Here is a 17,973-nt window from a genome sequence, read left to right on the forward strand (position 1 = left end):
GGCATATGGTCAACTTAGCAACCCTAGTGTAAGTTACTCATTAAAGTAAGTCACTGAAAAGTAGCAAAACCAGAATTAACTTAGTTTCTTCCTGGAAGCTTTCAACTTAGAAAACTGTAAACTTACTGCAAGTTTTTGCTCTTTCCCCAAACCTTATCATTGCTGCAATTAATAAGTATTTTTGATTTTAAGCTAAGGAAAAAAGAGGGATGCATATGATAGTTAATTGGTTGCCAGATTAATGAGTTTGCTAGTTTAGCTTGACTTAAATAAAAAAGAAAACCTTATTGCAGATCAACCGGCCTTTCATTTGTCTGATTATCAAATTTGTTTGACAGTCTCAACTGACCAGAATAAAGTATAAAAACTTTGTTATCAGTCACACCTCAGAATGTCATTCGCTCCCAGAAACAGGCTCATAGCTCTGTATACATCTTCATCAAGTCTGGCTGTATCATAAGAATTGCTGATCATGTATTTTATTTGAGGTCAGTGCGTCTGTTTACTGTACCAAACAATTCTCCTAGCCTGTGATAGCACACAAAACATACCTCCTCCGTTTCTTGGCTCCTATTTAAGGATGGTCTGAGAGTACCATATCTTTTTAGGCTGCTTCTGTAAAGCTGATCAAATGCACAGGTCGGTGACCTTTCATGGTGGCTGTAAGCTTTAACATCAGAGCCTCTATATAATATCTGGAAGTGAGCAGATAATGGGATGGTCACAAACATTGTATAGCAACAGTATATACCATGTTATGCCATAAATGCTCAAGTTCACTCTGAATAAAGGCTAAACAATTAGGTCAATAGGTCAATAGGTCAAACCAAGCTACTTGAGAACCATACATCACACTCACTGTCAAGGGAATACAACTATAGATTAGAGTGGTATGTAATGCCAGTCAAGACATCAAAAGCTCACAGGCACGTAAGGCTTAATAATAACGCGTAAGGTTGTTGTACCCCGAGTTCAAATTTCCTGGAAGCAATGAAGAATATATGACTCAAGTCAGCTTGAGTAACAAGTCAAGCAGATCTTCACATACTTACTTACTTACTTACTTACCATACTTACTATTTCATAATTTGGATGCTGACAGAATACAAAAGTTGGTTTTTAGTTCATTAGCACTTTCGCACTTAATTCTTAGGTAGGGCTGTGCACCAAATGAGTTCGGGCTGACACAATAAAAAAGTATTACATGTAAGTACATATAACAGGCTAGACTTGCTGCCACCAGCAGAACTGATATACTCACAGAGAGGAGCTTGTCAGTTGAGTTGATAGAGTGAAAATACTTCTCGGCTCTTTCTATGAAATATTCCTCTTCACTGTCAACAATCTTCCCTTCAAATCGTCCATCTTTCAAAAGTACACCTGCCACATGACTTTCCCCTAGCTGGTTCCCATTGCTATCTGTTTGACAGTAAATGGAGTTGATTAGATGTTTGGCTGGAATTGGCTTTGTGCCAGCATTTTACTAAGCTCCATAGAAAGTGCATAGCAAAAGGCGTTGTCTATTGTTTATATATTCGAATCATTGGTATTTCCTTGGAAATCAAATGTATCACCTTTTGTTACAAAAAAATAAACTTCAAAACACCATAAAACTCTCCAAGCGTTTCTGAAAACACGGCTAGTCACCTTGACCTACTGATCATAAATACCTTAAAAATATCAAAATAACACATGGAAGTTAAATTGTTGCCACAACAACTGCAACAGTGAGTCTACAAATAGAAATACTTGTGTGTCAACAGGAACCACTAGGAAAAAAAATAGAACCGTGGCCCTAATGACTTCCTCGGTTTTTTAAAACCCACAAGCAACTCCATCAGTTGTCTGACAATACCAAAGCAATTATTCATCATAAAGGGTTATAAAATAGGTCAATAAACTTAAAAGTAGGTCAATACCATGTGAGATCAATTTTAGTTGTAGCCATTATTTGTTCAAGCAGCTCACTCAATAGTTAAAAGGAGAGAACTAGAAAGTACAGACGAGAAGTGATCACGCATAATACTTAAAACTAATATACAAATGTCCTGAGTGAGCTAAAGATAAACATCTCTTAATTACTATCGTCTTGCTGTCAGTGAGCATCTACCATGTTCAAGACACTAGCACTAGTTGAATTTATGAGAGTCGTCTGCTTGATTCGCACCTGCTATGTGTCCGATGTAGGCTTTGTTTCTATCGATTTTAAAAGACTGCTTGTCCGTTTCTACAGACATATCTTTCGAGAAAATCTCTGGATGAGGCGCTATATGTAAAGTAAAGTTTCTACAACAGAAGAAGACAGACAGACAGATAGAGCGGGTGAGACTATATTTTAAAGTTCAATCGGTATATATTGATTGTGCTGCCGCAGTAATCACTTCAGCAAACAAACAAGGCAACATGACTGCAGGGTCATGAAATAGAGGGCCGCTCTATTTCATGACCCTGCAGCCTGCTATCTATGATTGCCTCTGCTTTCACATTAAGATGATTATTGCTTCTAAACTTTGAACATAAAAATAGATAAAAACAATAAAATATGGCAGATGGGCAAATGAGTTCCAGAGCAGAGAGAACTCGAGCAGGTTTTCGCTATTATAACCTATATTAATGATGTCATCATGTTTCTACCTCTTTAGAGCATAGAATGATAGCCTGAGATATGCATCGGAGTGAGAAGGAGAACGGCGTGTCAGTCTCTTATCCTGGGTCAGCAGAGAACTCAGGTAATGTGACAGCACATGGTGCTCATGAAATAGACTATCCAGCAGTGAGCTGCCATCACTTTTCAGCAGAGCTTAAACAGGCAGCAGCAAAACATGGAGCAGTGGATCAAAATAGCCTTGGTTTCAGGGTATTTGTATAATTAGATTAATATGAACATGTGTAAAAGAGCAGTCCATGACCTCTATTGAGAATGATGAAACAACAACAATGTATTAGTGATACTCTTACCTTCATCTAAAGGAGCAGAGGTTACAGAGGAGGTCACAAGAGAGGAATACAGAGACATTGTAATCAAGGCCAAAGCTGCCGACAGCATCCCATACACCTTAAAGAAATAAAAACTCTCGTTGTCAAGAGTTAAGATCATTTTATTTGAAGGTCGTCTTATCTCCACACTCACTTGTCTGCATGAGGTTTTATTTTATCAATAGTTCCACATTTCAGTTCTAGTCAGAATATTGAAAATATTCTAAAACGTTTTGTTAATTAGACTTAGGCAGGTCTTATAGATGTCTGTTGAAGGTATAAGGTTATACATTTATATTGCTTAACACTAGATGTCTATGAAATAGAAACAAAGTAGCTAATATGAAACTGCACATAATGATAAGGCGTGTCTAACAAGATATTAAAGGTTTTGCTAATAGTTGTATCTACTACAAAGATAGCTGTGTTTTCAATGCATAGAGTGATACAGTGGTATCTGTAGCAATAGAGTGATACAGTGGTATCTATAGCAGTAGAGTGATACAGTGGTATCTGTAGCAATAGAGTGATACGGTGGTATCTGTAGCAATAGAGTGATACAGTGGTATCTGTAGCAATAGAGTGATACAGTGGTATCTGTAGCAATAGAGTGATACAGTGGTATCTGTAGCAATAGAGTGATACAGTGGTATCTGTAGCAATAGAGTGATACAGTGGTATCTATAGCAGTAGAGTGATACAGTGGTATCTGTAGCAATAGAGTGATACGGTGGTATCTGTAGCAATAGAGTGATACGGTGGTATCTGTAGCAATAGAGTGATACAGTGGTATCTGTAGCAATAGAGTGATACAGTGGTATCTGTAGCAATAGAGTGATACAGTGGTATCTGTAGCAATAGAGTGATACAGTGGTATCTGTAACAATAGAGTGATACAGTGGTATCTGTAACAATAGAGTGATACAGTGGTATCTATAGCAATAGAGTAACATAGATAGAGAGAAGAAAATGCTGTTTGTAAGGTGGTTATTTTAAAAGTAAACTTTTCATTCTAAATTCAGGTTTACCATGTAGGCTGCGGTGCAGTTATTTGTTACAAGTGTGTGTCTAAGGAAAGTTTTACTTTCGCAATTGTGTAGTATTAGCGACACGTAAAAGCAAGTACTTGGCTTAAGCTAGGACTAACAAGACCAATATACATCACAAAGATGCTACAAACTGCCTATAGGCACATTCTCTGCTTTTCTCTGCGTTTTAAGCCAACTGAAGGCAACAACCCATCAACAAAATATTCAGCAACCAACAGAACTTCTGTGTAAAAATCGACTCCCTCTCTTCTAAATAACAGAAAGTAGCGACATTTCACCAGAGAGATATTTACAAGGAAGTTGGACGGCTAAATGAGGTTAAGATCAAGTCGAAGTTGTAAACAAAAAACTTGGCTAACAATTTATTTATCGATGTTTCGTATACATACTGCAGCTACTTACCGTTTGGACCTGATGGATGTACGTCTGTAGATCTGCGTATAGAGTGAGCATCAGATGTAAGGTATGTCTGTAGGCCTGTGTATTGAGTGAGCACTAGAGGCCTGCTTTAAATCGATTAAGTATTTGTGCACAGGTAAAGCGTATTTATACCCTCTATGCAAGTAAAGCATGTTTATAGGTTCTGGTGCTGAATACATAAATCGGTAAGCCAATCGTTATGCTTTATTTTATTCATAATACATGACAATTCAATGACTTGTACCTTTAATCATGGAGGGATCTTAGTAAACATAAGTTGTCAAATATTGAAAAACCCTCGCGTGGTTGGAGTTTACCACCTGCACAGATAGCACCTGCACAGATAGCACCTGCACAGATAGCACCTGCACAGATAGCACCTGCACAGATAGCACCTGCACAGATAGCACCTGCACAGATAGCACCTGCACAGATAGCACCTGCACAGATAGCACCTGCACAGATAGCACCTGCACAGATAGTACCTGCACAAATAGCACCTGCATCACCTGTCACAAGCAGAGCAGCATCTGTAACATCTATAAGGTACGGTAAATAAAAGCTTTCTCATTCCGACATGATTACTTCCCTTTATGTCACATCCTCCCGATAGCTTTTTAGCTGCAAGCTGATGATTGTTTCTTATAATTTTACAAAATCAGGTCATCTTTGCTTTGTGTCCAACCAATTAGCATAAGTTCCTTTGACTGCTGCTTTAGGATGTCAAATGACGCAAAGCTGCTAAAGCAAATATCAATTTTTACACTGCCAGGCAAAGGTGTTTATGAAGGAACACTGTCATATTAATTATGATGTCTACAATGAATTCGAATTGCTTTGCAGTTGTGACACCATATTTGCCAACTGTGCAGCAACTTCCCACCAGCATCCAACTAAGGTTGCAAGTACAGGCTGCTCTGTTGATACCTCGTCTCCATGAATTCCTTTCTATTTATCCTATTAGCTCTCACAGCTAGGAGATCCTAATCGTCAGAAGAGACAATTGGGGTGCTGTTGGAATTAGGCATAGGAGGTACATTTAGGGGTTACGTATAGGAGGTACATATAGGCATGTATGAGAGGTATGTATAGAATTACGTATAGTAGGTACATATAGGGGGTATGCATAAAAGGTAGGTATAGGGATTACGTATAGGAGGTACATATAGGGGGTATGCATAGAAGGTATGTATAGGGATTACGTATAGGAGGTACATATAGGGGTATATATAGGAGGTATGTATAGGGATTACGTATAGGAGGTACATATAGGAGGTATGTATAGGAGGTATGTATAGGGATTACGTATAGGAGGTACATATAGGGGGTATGCATAGAAGGTATGTATAGTGGTTACCTATAGTCGGTGCATATAGGAGGTATGCATAGGAGGTATGTATAGGGATTACGTATAGGAGGTAGATATAGGCATGCATAGGAGGTATGTATAGGGATTAAGTATAGTAGGTACATATAGGAGGTATGCATAGAAGGTATGTATAGGGATTACGCATATGAGGTACATATAGGGAGTATGTATAGGAGGTATGTATAGAATTACGTATAGTAGGTACATATAGGGGGTATGCATAGGAGGTATGTATAGAGATTATGTATAGTAGGTACATATAGGGGGTATGTATAGGAGGTATGTATAGAGGTTACATATAAGAGGTACATATAGGGAGTATGCATAATAAGTATGCATAGGGGATGGGCATATGGAGTACTGTCAAAGCTATGAAAATTTGAAAAGAAAGAGCAGACAACTCTATAGCGCAAGCAGTGGAGAGCTTCATTAAAATAAAAAATTGCTTATTACGGCTTACAAAGTTAACAGCAAAGGTTTTGTCTAACAAATTAGTAATGAGCCATAAATTGATTTGCTAGCCAACAAAAAGCTTTTGCTCCTTGCTTTCCAGCAAGAAGGTAACAAATTGTCCAAAGCTATGACAGCTTGTTTGCTTTGGCAGCTACGTTATTGTACTTAAACAGCAAAGCTCACCAAGTTGTAACCCTACCCTGCACAGGTGTTGCAAAGGTATTTGCACTCTCGTTCTCATCACCAGTTTTTGAAGAGGTTTCTTCGCTCTTTTTTCACTAGTTATGGCACAGGTGAGAGCTATCAATATATCTACACTAAATCCCATAGTACATGGGTATACTATGCACAGAAAATTCATGTTTAATCAGCAGATACAATATTCACCATTCTAACTTTTACAAGAAGCTGTTTGTTTATTTCTGTTTGCGCTATAAGTTCATGCTTTATGCACATGTATTTATAGCATGTTGGGCAAGTCTGGGCACGTGATTTTCTACTAGTAAATTGGTTTTCTTTAGTAATTAGTATGAGTAGTAAAAAGTATGAGGCGTGGATATTTTAACCAATCGCCGTTAACGATGCCACTCGCCATTGGTAGGTGTAATAAGCTTGTGTAGAATTATTCCATTGTATAGCCCATTCCATTAGTATTTTACTGCTATAACCCGACACACGAACAACAAACACTTACATTTATACATATATAAGATATATAGATATATACAGTTGACCAACTAGATCAGCTATTATCGGAGTTAAGCTGACATTGTTGACACCTTCTAGCAAGTTCTTTTGATATAAAACCTCTTTTCTTTGCTTGTATAATATCAAAAACTTGTGCATACATGGTTTGATGTCTATGTTCTGTATTTCCTGTACACTTCTGTGTAATTTCAGTCTGATGCCTGTTTTACCGCTTTATACTATTTGTATATTGCTTGTGCAAAGTGCCTTTACTACTACGCGTAGATGATGTTAATCTTTCAACCCAGCGCTGGGCTTGAATCAGTCCGAGTCAAATATTTAAACTAAGTCTCTTTGCTCTGATTTTTGAATTAGTTTTATTTGATTTGATTTTTATTTGAACTTAACTCTATTTTATTGGCCAATGCCGATAAAACCCATTTCGAAAATAATAATAACGCGGAAATCAATGGTAGTTAAAAAAAACTCCTATGCTGTGAGAATGTTCTAGATAACGCGCAGGTAAAATGGTGGTTTCGTGCTCAATGGTTTCGGTTTGTGGGGCACTAATATAAAGTGAGGGTACTTTAAACAGCGGAGATTTAGAAATACTGAATATTCATCAACCTTAAGATTCCCTAATTCTGGGTTGTAATTATCCATATAAGGCATCATCACTCTAAGATAAATTTTAGCAAATTGAAAAAATTTAGAATTTGATTTGAAAAATGAATTGAAAGATTGAGAAGTCAATGTTAATTTAACAGCTCAACCGTAATATTGCACAATGACTTTGTAAAGCAGTCTCAGTGATACTTGTTATAGAATGACTGGCTGAATGCCGGCGCTGCAATTACCCAATGAATTTGAGTAGCTTACCTGGTGAACTATTAGCTTGAGGTAATCTAAATCTGCCTCTTAATCTGTCTCTAAAACTGTCTTTAAATCTGCCTTGAACTGGCGAAAAATATTTGTGCAAGCACCGCATAAGTATGTTCCCTATTAACCCATAGTATGGCGAGGACAGCTATTGAGTTAATTTGTCGTTCTGCAGTCCTAGAGGTTCCGAGTTCAAATCCAGTGCTAGGCGGATTTTTCATTCCCAAAACTTGATCGCTATAGCTGAACCAAGAGACAAGAAACAACACTGAGATTCATATAAAGAAACACCTTCTCTAAGGCTTCTCCATACAGCGATAAATAAACACCTTCTCTAAGGCTTCTCCATACAACGGATACATGGCTGAAAAAAATTGATTTACAAAATTACAGACAGTGACAGTGAAGATGCGAAGTGTTTGAATTAAACCAATTGACGTCTTTCATTTGTACTAATGTTAACATATTTGTTTGTTATAAGATAAAAAATTGATTTTAATTTTACTTAGAAACTACATGTACATGTATATACCATAATTTAATTATAATGGTAATCTGAGGATTTATGTATATTCCTTGTATAATAATTATCCATGTATGGTCATAACATCACTCTTCAATCAAAGAAAATGAGAATGGATTGATTACGTAGTCTAACCTAAAGATCTGCTTTGATTTTTTAGTGTTTTTATACTCAATGATATGTCAAATATGTAAAAATCATTATTTAATTATTTATAGTTTGGTCATCAAGTGTAAAACTTTATTTGTTACATTGTGTTGAACCTTCACAGCTGATTTAGTTTTAGTTTTGAGAGATTTTATCTGAACTCAGAAAAAATGATTTGGTCATACCCTTCCTTAAACACATCTACACCTTTCCTTAAACACATCTACACCTTTCCTTAGACACATCTACACCTTTCCTTAAACACATCTACACCTTTCCTTAAACACATCTACACCTTTCCTTAAACACATCTACACCTTTCCTTAAACACATCTACACCTTTCCTTAAACACATCTACACCCTTCCTTAAACACATCTACACCTTTCCTTAAACACATCTACACCGTTCCTTAAACACATCTACACCTTTCCTTAGACACATCTACACCTTTCCTTAAACACATCTACACCTTTCCTTAAACGCATCTACACCTTTCCTTAAACGCATCTACACCTTTCCTTAAACACATCTACACCTTTCCTTAAACACATCTACACCTTTCCTTAGACACATCTACACCTTTCCTTAGACACATCTACACCTTTCCTTAAACACATCTACACCCTTCCTTAAACACATCTACACCCTTCCTTAAACACATCTACACCTTTCCTTAAACACATCTACACCCTTCCTTAAACACATCTACACCTTTCCTTAAACGCATCTACACCTTTCCTTAAACACATCTACACCTTTCCTTAGACACATCTACACCCTTCCTTAAACACATCTACACCTTTCCTTAAACACATCTACACCTTTCCTTAAACACATCTACACCTTTCCTTAAACACATCTACACCTTTCCTTAAACACATCTACACCTTTCCTTAAACACATCTACACCTTTCCTTAAACACATCTACACCCTTCCTTAAACACATCTACACCTTTCCTTAAACGCATCTACACCTTTCCTTAAACACATCTACACCTTTCCTTAGACACATCTACACCTTTCCTTAAACACATCTACACCTTTCCTTAAACACATCTACACCTTTCCTTAAACACATCTACACCTTTCCTTAAACACATCTACACCTTTCCTTAAACACATCTACACCTTTCCTTAAACACATCTACACCTTTCCTTAAACACATCTACACCTTTCCTTAAACACATCTACACCTTTCCTTAAACACATCTACACCTTTCCTTAAACACATCTACACCTTTCCTAAAACACATCTACACCTTTCCTTAAACACATCTACACCTTTCCTTAAACACATCTACACCCTTCCTTAAACACATCTACACCTTTCCTTAAACACATCTACACCTTTCCTTAAACACATCTACACCTTTCCTTAAAGACATCTACACCTTTCCTTAAAGACATCTACACCTTTCCTTAAAGACATCTACACCTTTCCTTAAACACATCTACACCTTTCCTTAGACACATCTACACCTTTCCTTAAACACATCTACACCTTTCCTTAAACACATCTACACCTTTCCTTAAACACATCTACACCTTTCCTTAAACGCATCTACACCTTTCCTTAAACGCATCTACACCTTTCCTTAAACACATCTACACCTTTCCTTAAACACATCTACACCCTTCCTTAAACACATCTACACCTTTCCTTAAACACATCTACACCCTTCCTTAAATCTACACCTTTCCTTAAACACATCTACACCCTTCCTTAAACACATCTACACCCTTCCTTAAACACATCTACACCTTTCCTTAAACACATCTACACCCTTCCTTAAACACATCTACACCTTTCCTTAAACACATCTACACCCTTCCTTAGACACATCTACACCTTTCCTTAGACACATCTACACCCTTCCTTAGACACATCTACACCCTTCCTTAGACACATCTACACCCTTCCTTAAACACATCTACACCTTTCCTTAAACACATCTACACCTTTCCTTAGACACATCTACACCCTTCCTTAGACACATCTACACCCTTCCTTAAACACATCTACACCCTTCCTTAAACACATCTACACCTTTCCTTAAACACATCTACACCTTTCCTTAAACACATCTACACCTTTCCTTAAACACATCTACACCTTTCCTTAAACACATCTACACCTTTCCTTAAACGCATCTACACCTTTCCTTAGACACATCTACACCCTTCCTTAGACACATCTACACCCTTCCTTAAACACATCTACACCTTTCCTTAAACGCATCTACACCCTTCCTTAAACGCATCTACACCTTTCCTTAAACACATCTACACCCTTCCTTAAACACATCTACACCCTTCCTTAAACACATCTACACCCTTCCTTAAACGCATCTACACCTTTCCTTAAACACATCTACACCCTTCCTTAAACACATCTACACCCTTCCTTAAACACATCTACACCCTTCCTTAAAGACATCTACACCTTTCCTTAAACACATCTACACCTTTCCTTAAACACATCTACACCTTTCCTTAAACACATCTACACCTTTCCTTAAACACATCTACACCTTTCCTTAAACACATCTACACCTTTCCTTAAACACATCTACACCTTTCCTTAAACACATCTACACCTTTCCTTAAACACATCTACACCCTTCCTTAAACACATCTACACCCTTCCTTAAACGCATCTACACCTTTCCTTAAACACATCTACACCCTTCCTTAAACACATCTACACCTTTCCTTAAACACATCTACACCCTTCCTTAGACACATCTACACCTTTCCTTAGACACATCTACACCCTTCCTTAGACACATCTACACCCTTCCTTAAACACATCTACACCCTTCCTTAAACACATCTACACCTTTCCTTAAACACATCTACACCTTTCCTTAGACACATCTACACCCTTCCTTAGACACATCTACACCCTTCCTTAAACACATCTACACCCTTCCTTAAACACATCTACACCTTTCCTTAAACACATCTACACCTTTCCTTAAACACATCTACCCCTTTCCTTAAACGCATCTACACCTTTCCTTAAACGCATTTATGGCTTTTTCAAACATGAAGGTTTCAGTCTTATGAGTTTTTGAAAGTTTAAGCAAGTTCCAGGCCCGATGTACTGTATGTCTAACTTTTGACAAACACCATACTTACATGCTGTACTTACATGCTGTACTTATATGCTGTACTTACATGCTGTACTTATATGTTATACTTACATGCTCTACTAACATTCTGTACTTACATGCTGTACTTATATGCTGTACTTACATGCTGTACTTACATGCTGTACTTACATGCTGTATTTACATGCTGGTTGGTATCTGTAGGTCGGTGCTGATATCAAGCAAGATTTTGATAAGGCCCCAGGAGCTCAAGTTAGACCGATATGCGAGTGAGCCACTTACCAGTACTTGGTGACTTTTACATAATTGAAGTAATATACATTATACTAACAATGTTGTGGTTTTGGACTACAAAGTTATCTACCCTCTAAATAGATATGATATAGTGAAAGTGCTGAGCTTACAAGTTGGACTTGCCGAGTTCCAGTAGAGATCTACCATGCAATAAAACTTGATAATTTTGATGTTAGCTGCAGTAATTTTAATTTGTTTTTAGGTTGTGCTTGAACAAGATGGCTGCTGGTAAGATTCCATTCTCAAGTAAGTGTTTATATTTACATAACATTTCAAAGATTTCACTCTTTTATATAATTATGAAATGACATGAATTAACACGCATGTCTGGGTGAACTGAATATAGTATACCAAGCCATTTAATAAGGAACAACTTAGATTCTCAAATATGAAATACCATCCTGGGTGATTGATATACTTAACCTGTGTATTTTGGGTTATTAGTCTAACTATGCTACGGTCACACATTCTGCTGAAATATTTTGAGATTTATTTGAACAAAAGAGCCATGTTAAATATTTAGTTTGGTTTTTATTTGATTTCCATATAAATGGAAATTTAACGGCTGATAAAAAATTGGGCTGCTTGCAAGCCAGTAGTAAAACAGAATTTTGCTCATTTCGGGAATTCAATGTTGTCATGTGTTTTGCAGACACCTGTAACCACCGAGTTCGATGGTACAATGAAATCCCTTTTCAACGTTTTAAAACTCCCCTATACTCTACTAAAGTTTTCCTGGGTGGATTCAGTGCTGGTACAAGTGCCGGTGAGTTCCTATAAGAATTGACTCAAAGCTTGTAGCTACTAGCGACATCTCATCAGTCACCTGCCAAGCATATCACAGGCTATACTGTTACCTCATTAGGAGCAGTTGTTATTCATGATCTTCCTTTGTGTCAACCTTTTTAGTGCCTCCAAAACAAGTGTAAACCACTTATAGTAGTTGGAACCAGTTAAAGTTAACCTCGTAAGACAGGTTCAACTGACTTATTAGTATGTCTACTATAAAGTGGATGGCTGGGTATAGAAGATAGTCTGTTAGAGTGCTTCAAGCAGCAAAGATTCAAAAATACAGAATATTCATCAACCTCAAGATCCCCTAATTCAGGGTTGTAATTATCCATATAAGGCGTCATCACTCTAAGATAAATTTGAGCAAATAGAAAAAATTTATAAATTTGACTTGGAAAAAAATTAAAAGATTTAGAAGTCAATGTTAATTTAACAGCTCAGCCATATTATTGAAAACTGCTCTGTAAAGCAGTCTCAGTGATACGTTGTTTTAGACTGATTAGATGAAGGCTAATAAAATAATTACACAATGAATTTGAGTAACTTGCCTGGTGAACTAGTAACTTAAGCTAGTAACTTGAGGTAGTCTAAGCAGTTTCTGAAGCTAGTTTCTGAAAGCAGTGAAGAAAAGAAGTGGTGTAATTAGCCTAAGACAGCTGTTTCACTAATAGCCTGACAGATAGCAAGTAGATAGCTAATAGCATTTGTCCAAGATGTAGCTAGCAGGGTTTGTATAAAAGGTAGCTAATAGGGTGCATATAAAAGGTAGCTAGGTGGGTGCATAACACAGGCCTGACCATTTACAAATGGTACTTTTATTTATTTATATCTGCACATGCGTGTATCTGTACATGCGTGTATCTGTACATGCGTGTATTTGTACATGCGTGTATCTGTACATGCGGGTATCTGTACATGCGGGTATCTGTACATGCGGGTATCTGTACATGCGGGTGTCTGTACATGCGGGTGTCTGTACATGCGGGTGTCTGTACATGCGGGTGTCTGTACATGCATGTGTCTGTACATGCGCGTGTCTGTACATTCGCGTGTCTGTACATTCGCGTGTCTGTACATTCGCGTGTCTGTACATTCGCGTGTCTGTACATTCGCGTGTCTGTACATTCGCGTGTCTGTATATTCGCGTGTCTGTATATTCGCGTGTCTGAGCATTCGCGTGTCTGAGCATTCGCGTGTCTGTACATTCGCGTGTCTGTACATTCGCGTGTCTGTACATTCGCGTGTCTGTACATTCGCGTGTCTGTGCATTCGCGTATCTGTACATTCGCGTGTCTGTACATTCGCGTGTCTGTACATTCGCGTGTCTGTACATTCGCGTGTCTGTACATTCGCGTGTCTGTACATTCGCGTGTCTGTACATTCGCGTGTCTGTACATTCGCGTGTCTGTACATTCGAGTGTCTGTACATTCGCGTGTCTGTTCGTGTGTCTGTTCGTGTGTCTGTACATTCGTGTGTCTGTACATTTGTATATATACATATCTGTATATATCTATATATGTGTATTTGTTTATATACACATGTATATATATAAGGTTGTATACATATATGTATGTATCAGACAAATATTCGGGTAATGGGTAATTGCAGCAGAGGTGCGGCAAGCCTTTGGAAATTTAGGAGTTATAGAGGCTCCAGAATACGCTGTCAAGAAGAATGGTAATCTTCTCTTTTGCTACCTTATAATGACAAGCTCAGATGATGTAAGAAAGTTACTCAGTCAATGCAGAATGGAGTCATCCAGCCCTGAGAAGGAACATTACTACAAATTACCAGCATCATTTCCATGGAAAGAGGTATCTATTAAACTATTATTCAATAAGAACTATATGTCTATGATATGCTACATGTCTATGCTGCCTATGTGATTCTCAAAACTTCCTTATCTGGCAGCATTATGGTATCTGGTGGCTGATCTTAAAGGGGAAGATCTATTGCAGGTTTTCAGTGTTACAAAAGCTGTGCGATGATATTCTAGGGTTTGTGTTTTATGTTTGCATGACAACAGCATGTATGGAGACATGCGTGAACTCTGTCTTCAAACTAAATTGTGATAATCAAAATGCTAGTATCTTAAATACTTACTTGCATAAAGAACTTCTCATCTTAATCATAAATGCCCCAACTTAGTGTAAATTTATAGTAGTTGTTTATTACATAATTTCTCTATAGATCGGTAACGGGCATAGAATAAAAATTACTGAGTTCGAATGTTCTAGCTGTCTTTGAAAGCACTACATTTGTTGAGCTGTAAAATTTCAACAACCAACCAATTAGTACATTGACATAGCTGTTCATACGGCCAAGGATATTCTAAAGATCTAAACTACTTGAGGTACATCTACTATATATTGAAAGTAAACAACTCCATGATATTCATGAAAGTGTTTGTGAACTGGTTAATACTTAACGCAACTCTATGCTCCTTATTACAAAGTGTGTCCTCAAAAAGCTATTTATATCAATGACTGCTGAATTTTGGATTTTAGGTGGAGGTAATCCCTTGGGAGGTCCAACAAAGCCGCTATTGTTTTGTTACTCCCGATGAGTTGAAAAGCAATAAGAGAAACAAAAATATGACAGTATTTGTCGGTGGACTACACGGCTTGATAACAGCATACAGTTTGGCACGCATCATGAACGAGCTCTTTGGCAGTGTTGCCTATGTCGACATAGATACTGACAAAACCAAATATCCCATTGGTGAGTAGTGTCATGATAAACCACTATATCTTGTAAAACCATGAATGTTGGTAAAGGTATAATCAATATTTTGTCAGGCTTGCTAAACAACCTGCACCTGTCAACACGTGTCATAGCCCAACAGAATTCCAAAGTCTAAGAGTGACATATGAGAAGCAAGATGCTAGTGTGGGCCAATTTATATAAAGCATTTATACAAACTTTTTGAGGAGTTTTATAGCTCAAATAGTTTTGAGGTTAGCAGCAGGCATACAAGTGACGGGTGACAGTAATGAAAGGGCGACAGTAATGAACGGGCGACAGTAATGAATGGGTGACAGTAATGAATGGGTGACAGTAATGAATGGGTGACAGTAATGAACGAGCGACAGTAACGAACGGGCGGCGGTAATGAACGGGTGACGGTAATGAACGGGTGACGGTAATGAACGGGTGACAGTAATGAACGGGTGACAGTAATGATTGGGTGACAGTAATGAAGGGGTGACAGTAATGAAGGGGTGACAGTAATGAAGGGGTGACAGTAATGAAGGGGTGACAGTAATGAAGGGGTGACAGTAATGAAGGGGTGACAGTAATGAAGGGGTGACAGTAATGAAGGGGTGACAGTAATGAAGGGGTGACAGTAATGAAGGGGTGACAGTAATGAAGGGGTGACAGTAATGAACTTGTTGAATGTATGTTTAGGATCAGCGAGGGTGACATTTCGGAGTTATGACAGCTTCATGAGGGCAGTAAAGGCCGAGTTCATGCAGGTCAAGACCACCAGATTTCATAAGCAGGTAAGACTATTTTGTTAGCTTTTATCTTCGGGCTGAAACTATATCAGTGATGCTTCACCGAAGCAGTGCAGTCATTTGCAAAGGAAATATGGAGATAGCCAGCTGCGTGTTAAATGGAGTTTACTTGTAATCAACTGTTTCAATTGTTGTGTACTTTTGGTAACACAAGAAATGGGATTCATTCTCATTCCTAAAGATTTTGTTAGTTTTTCACCAAACACTCAACAGGGAGAAATAGTATGAGCAGCCACTCTAAGATCGAGCACGGTGCCTGCATAGCTTACTGCCAGCAGAGACTGCGTACTGTGGCAAGCAACGTTGTGATCTTCGTTGGACTTGTCTGAGCAAAGGAGCATGCTGATAATGAAACTTTGATGAATAGAGACAGTCACTGTTGCAGGAAGCAGTTCAAAGTCCGATGCCACATCTGTTACTACTAGTTACTATTAGTGACCTTAATTGAGAATTGACCGCCAATCTGCTGTTTACTAAAAGGAAGAAATACCCACTGACCCACATCTAATACTGAATGAACTCAGACAAGCTGGTAAAAGACTCGTCAGGTTGTCTACAGAAAGTAGCCGTAGCCTAGTGGTCTAGAACTCCTGACCTGCAAACAACAAGTTAAGGTTTAGTGCCCCAAAAAGGCCACGGGTGGTGACATGAATGGCACCCAATCTTAGATTGCTTTTTGCAACTGGAAATGTTCTCAGTTGTCAGGGTTCCCTTTCTACTGGACTCGGGTATGTACAGCTAAAATCGCAGAGCTATTGTTTGGGCAGAAAACTTTAGTAACCACAGCAACCACAGTAAGCTAAGCAAACACCATGGTCGATTTTCCGATGAGTTATCTACACATACACTGTACTAGTTTTGTTTGACAGGTACAGATTGATCCGTACATTGAAGAACAACCATGCAGCATGTGCCAGGAAGATTTTGGACCATGCTTCTGTAGATATCTCGGATGCCTGAAGGTGAACATAACATAACTTATCAGACAAATGTTTTAAGGTGAACAAACTGGAGTTACGAATTCATGACGATTTCAAAATACCAAAAGCTAGCTTTATAAAACACAAGCAAGGAATGACAAATCCGCTAATGCTTGTCGATCTCCAAGTATAACAAATAACGCCCTCTGGGTGGTTCAAGTAAACAGTAACCTGTGCGCATGACTAGTCTTATAAATTTTGGTGACTAAGAACCATGGTATGTTAGCAGTCTGAGAATAGTTGGAACTTTCTCTGAACTAGCCCATCTGTTGTAGTATTATTGTCATCGATGCTGGGCTAATCATAAGAGTACAGAGAATACAAGGCATGAAGGTCATAAGAAGGTTGAGAAGCCTCGAAAAACGAAAGTCTCGGAGTTGAGGAAAGATCCAGAGATACGCGAGCTAGAGTGCTGGAACAGTCGGTTCAGAAACAGGCTTGGCCAAGTTCCGTTGTGATGTCTAGTCAAGTCATTGTTTTTGTACACATATTGCACACTAGCTACATCACTGATGTAAACACCCAATTGAGATGATATATACTGAAAATAAAATAACGGATGTTACAAATTCAAATCCAATGCATAATACCAAATGGCAGTGAATGGAAGATGTGCTAGATTTACCTGCAGCTATATTTAAAGTTAATTGCACCATTACCTGCTACTAGATCACACGGACAAGGTAAACAGTTGGCGACAGCCAATTATAACTTACATGAAGGCAATCCAACATGTGATCATACATGTCACAGAATACCATTAGGAGC

The 17,973-nt window shown here is 38.1% G+C and overlaps 2 protein-coding genes across 2 annotated transcripts in view; one reads left to right on the forward strand and one right to left on the reverse strand.

The window, feature by feature from the left end:
- The window catches only part of LOC137401003 (disintegrin and metalloproteinase domain-containing protein 10-like), a 23,186-nt gene extending 16,678 nt beyond the window's left edge, over nucleotides 1-6,508 (reverse strand). The window contains exons 1-7 of the mRNA XM_068087343.1: nucleotides 6,467-6,508; nucleotides 4,763-4,954; nucleotides 2,959-3,055; nucleotides 2,635-2,800; nucleotides 2,168-2,286; nucleotides 1,262-1,419; nucleotides 552-695 (exon numbers count right to left, since the gene is read on the reverse strand). Coding sequence (XP_067943444.1) covers nucleotides 552-695; nucleotides 1,262-1,419; nucleotides 2,168-2,286; nucleotides 2,635-2,800; nucleotides 2,959-3,055; nucleotides 4,763-4,954; nucleotides 6,467-6,508 — 918 coding nt within the window. The remainder of the gene's footprint in view (nucleotides 1-551; nucleotides 696-1,261; nucleotides 1,420-2,167; nucleotides 2,287-2,634; nucleotides 2,801-2,958; nucleotides 3,056-4,762; nucleotides 4,955-6,466) is intronic.
- Nucleotides 6,467-17,663, forward strand: LOC137401004 (cytoplasmic polyadenylation element-binding protein 1-like). The gene is made up of 9 exons (XM_068087344.1): nucleotides 6,467-6,560; nucleotides 11,825-11,889; nucleotides 12,117-12,160; nucleotides 12,567-12,680; nucleotides 14,316-14,521; nucleotides 15,215-15,428; nucleotides 16,116-16,210; nucleotides 17,095-17,187; nucleotides 17,481-17,663. The coding sequence occupies exons 1-9, from the start codon at nucleotides 6,552-6,554 to the stop codon at nucleotides 17,661-17,663; spliced, it is 1,023 nt and encodes a 340-aa protein (XP_067943445.1). The 5' UTR covers nucleotides 6,467-6,551.
- Nucleotides 17,664-17,973: the final 310 nt, after the last annotated feature.

This window comes from Watersipora subatra, chromosome 7 (genome assembly GCF_963576615.1).
Source record: "Watersipora subatra chromosome 7, tzWatSuba1.1, whole genome shotgun sequence".
Classification (NCBI taxonomy): Eukaryota; Metazoa; Bryozoa; class Gymnolaemata; order Cheilostomatida; family Watersiporidae; genus Watersipora; species Watersipora subatra.

Excerpts from the sequence above, each read along its gene's own strand:
- LOC137401004 (XM_068087344.1), top strand. Across the intron at positions 14,522-15,214 it reads CATCATTTCCATGGAAAGAG|GTGGAGGTAATCCCTTGGGA; the intron begins GTATCTATTAAA and ends TTTGGATTTTAG. Across the intron at positions 15,429-16,115 it reads CAAAACCAAATATCCCATTG|GATCAGCGAGGGTGACATTT; the intron begins GTGAGTAGTGTC and ends ATGTATGTTTAG.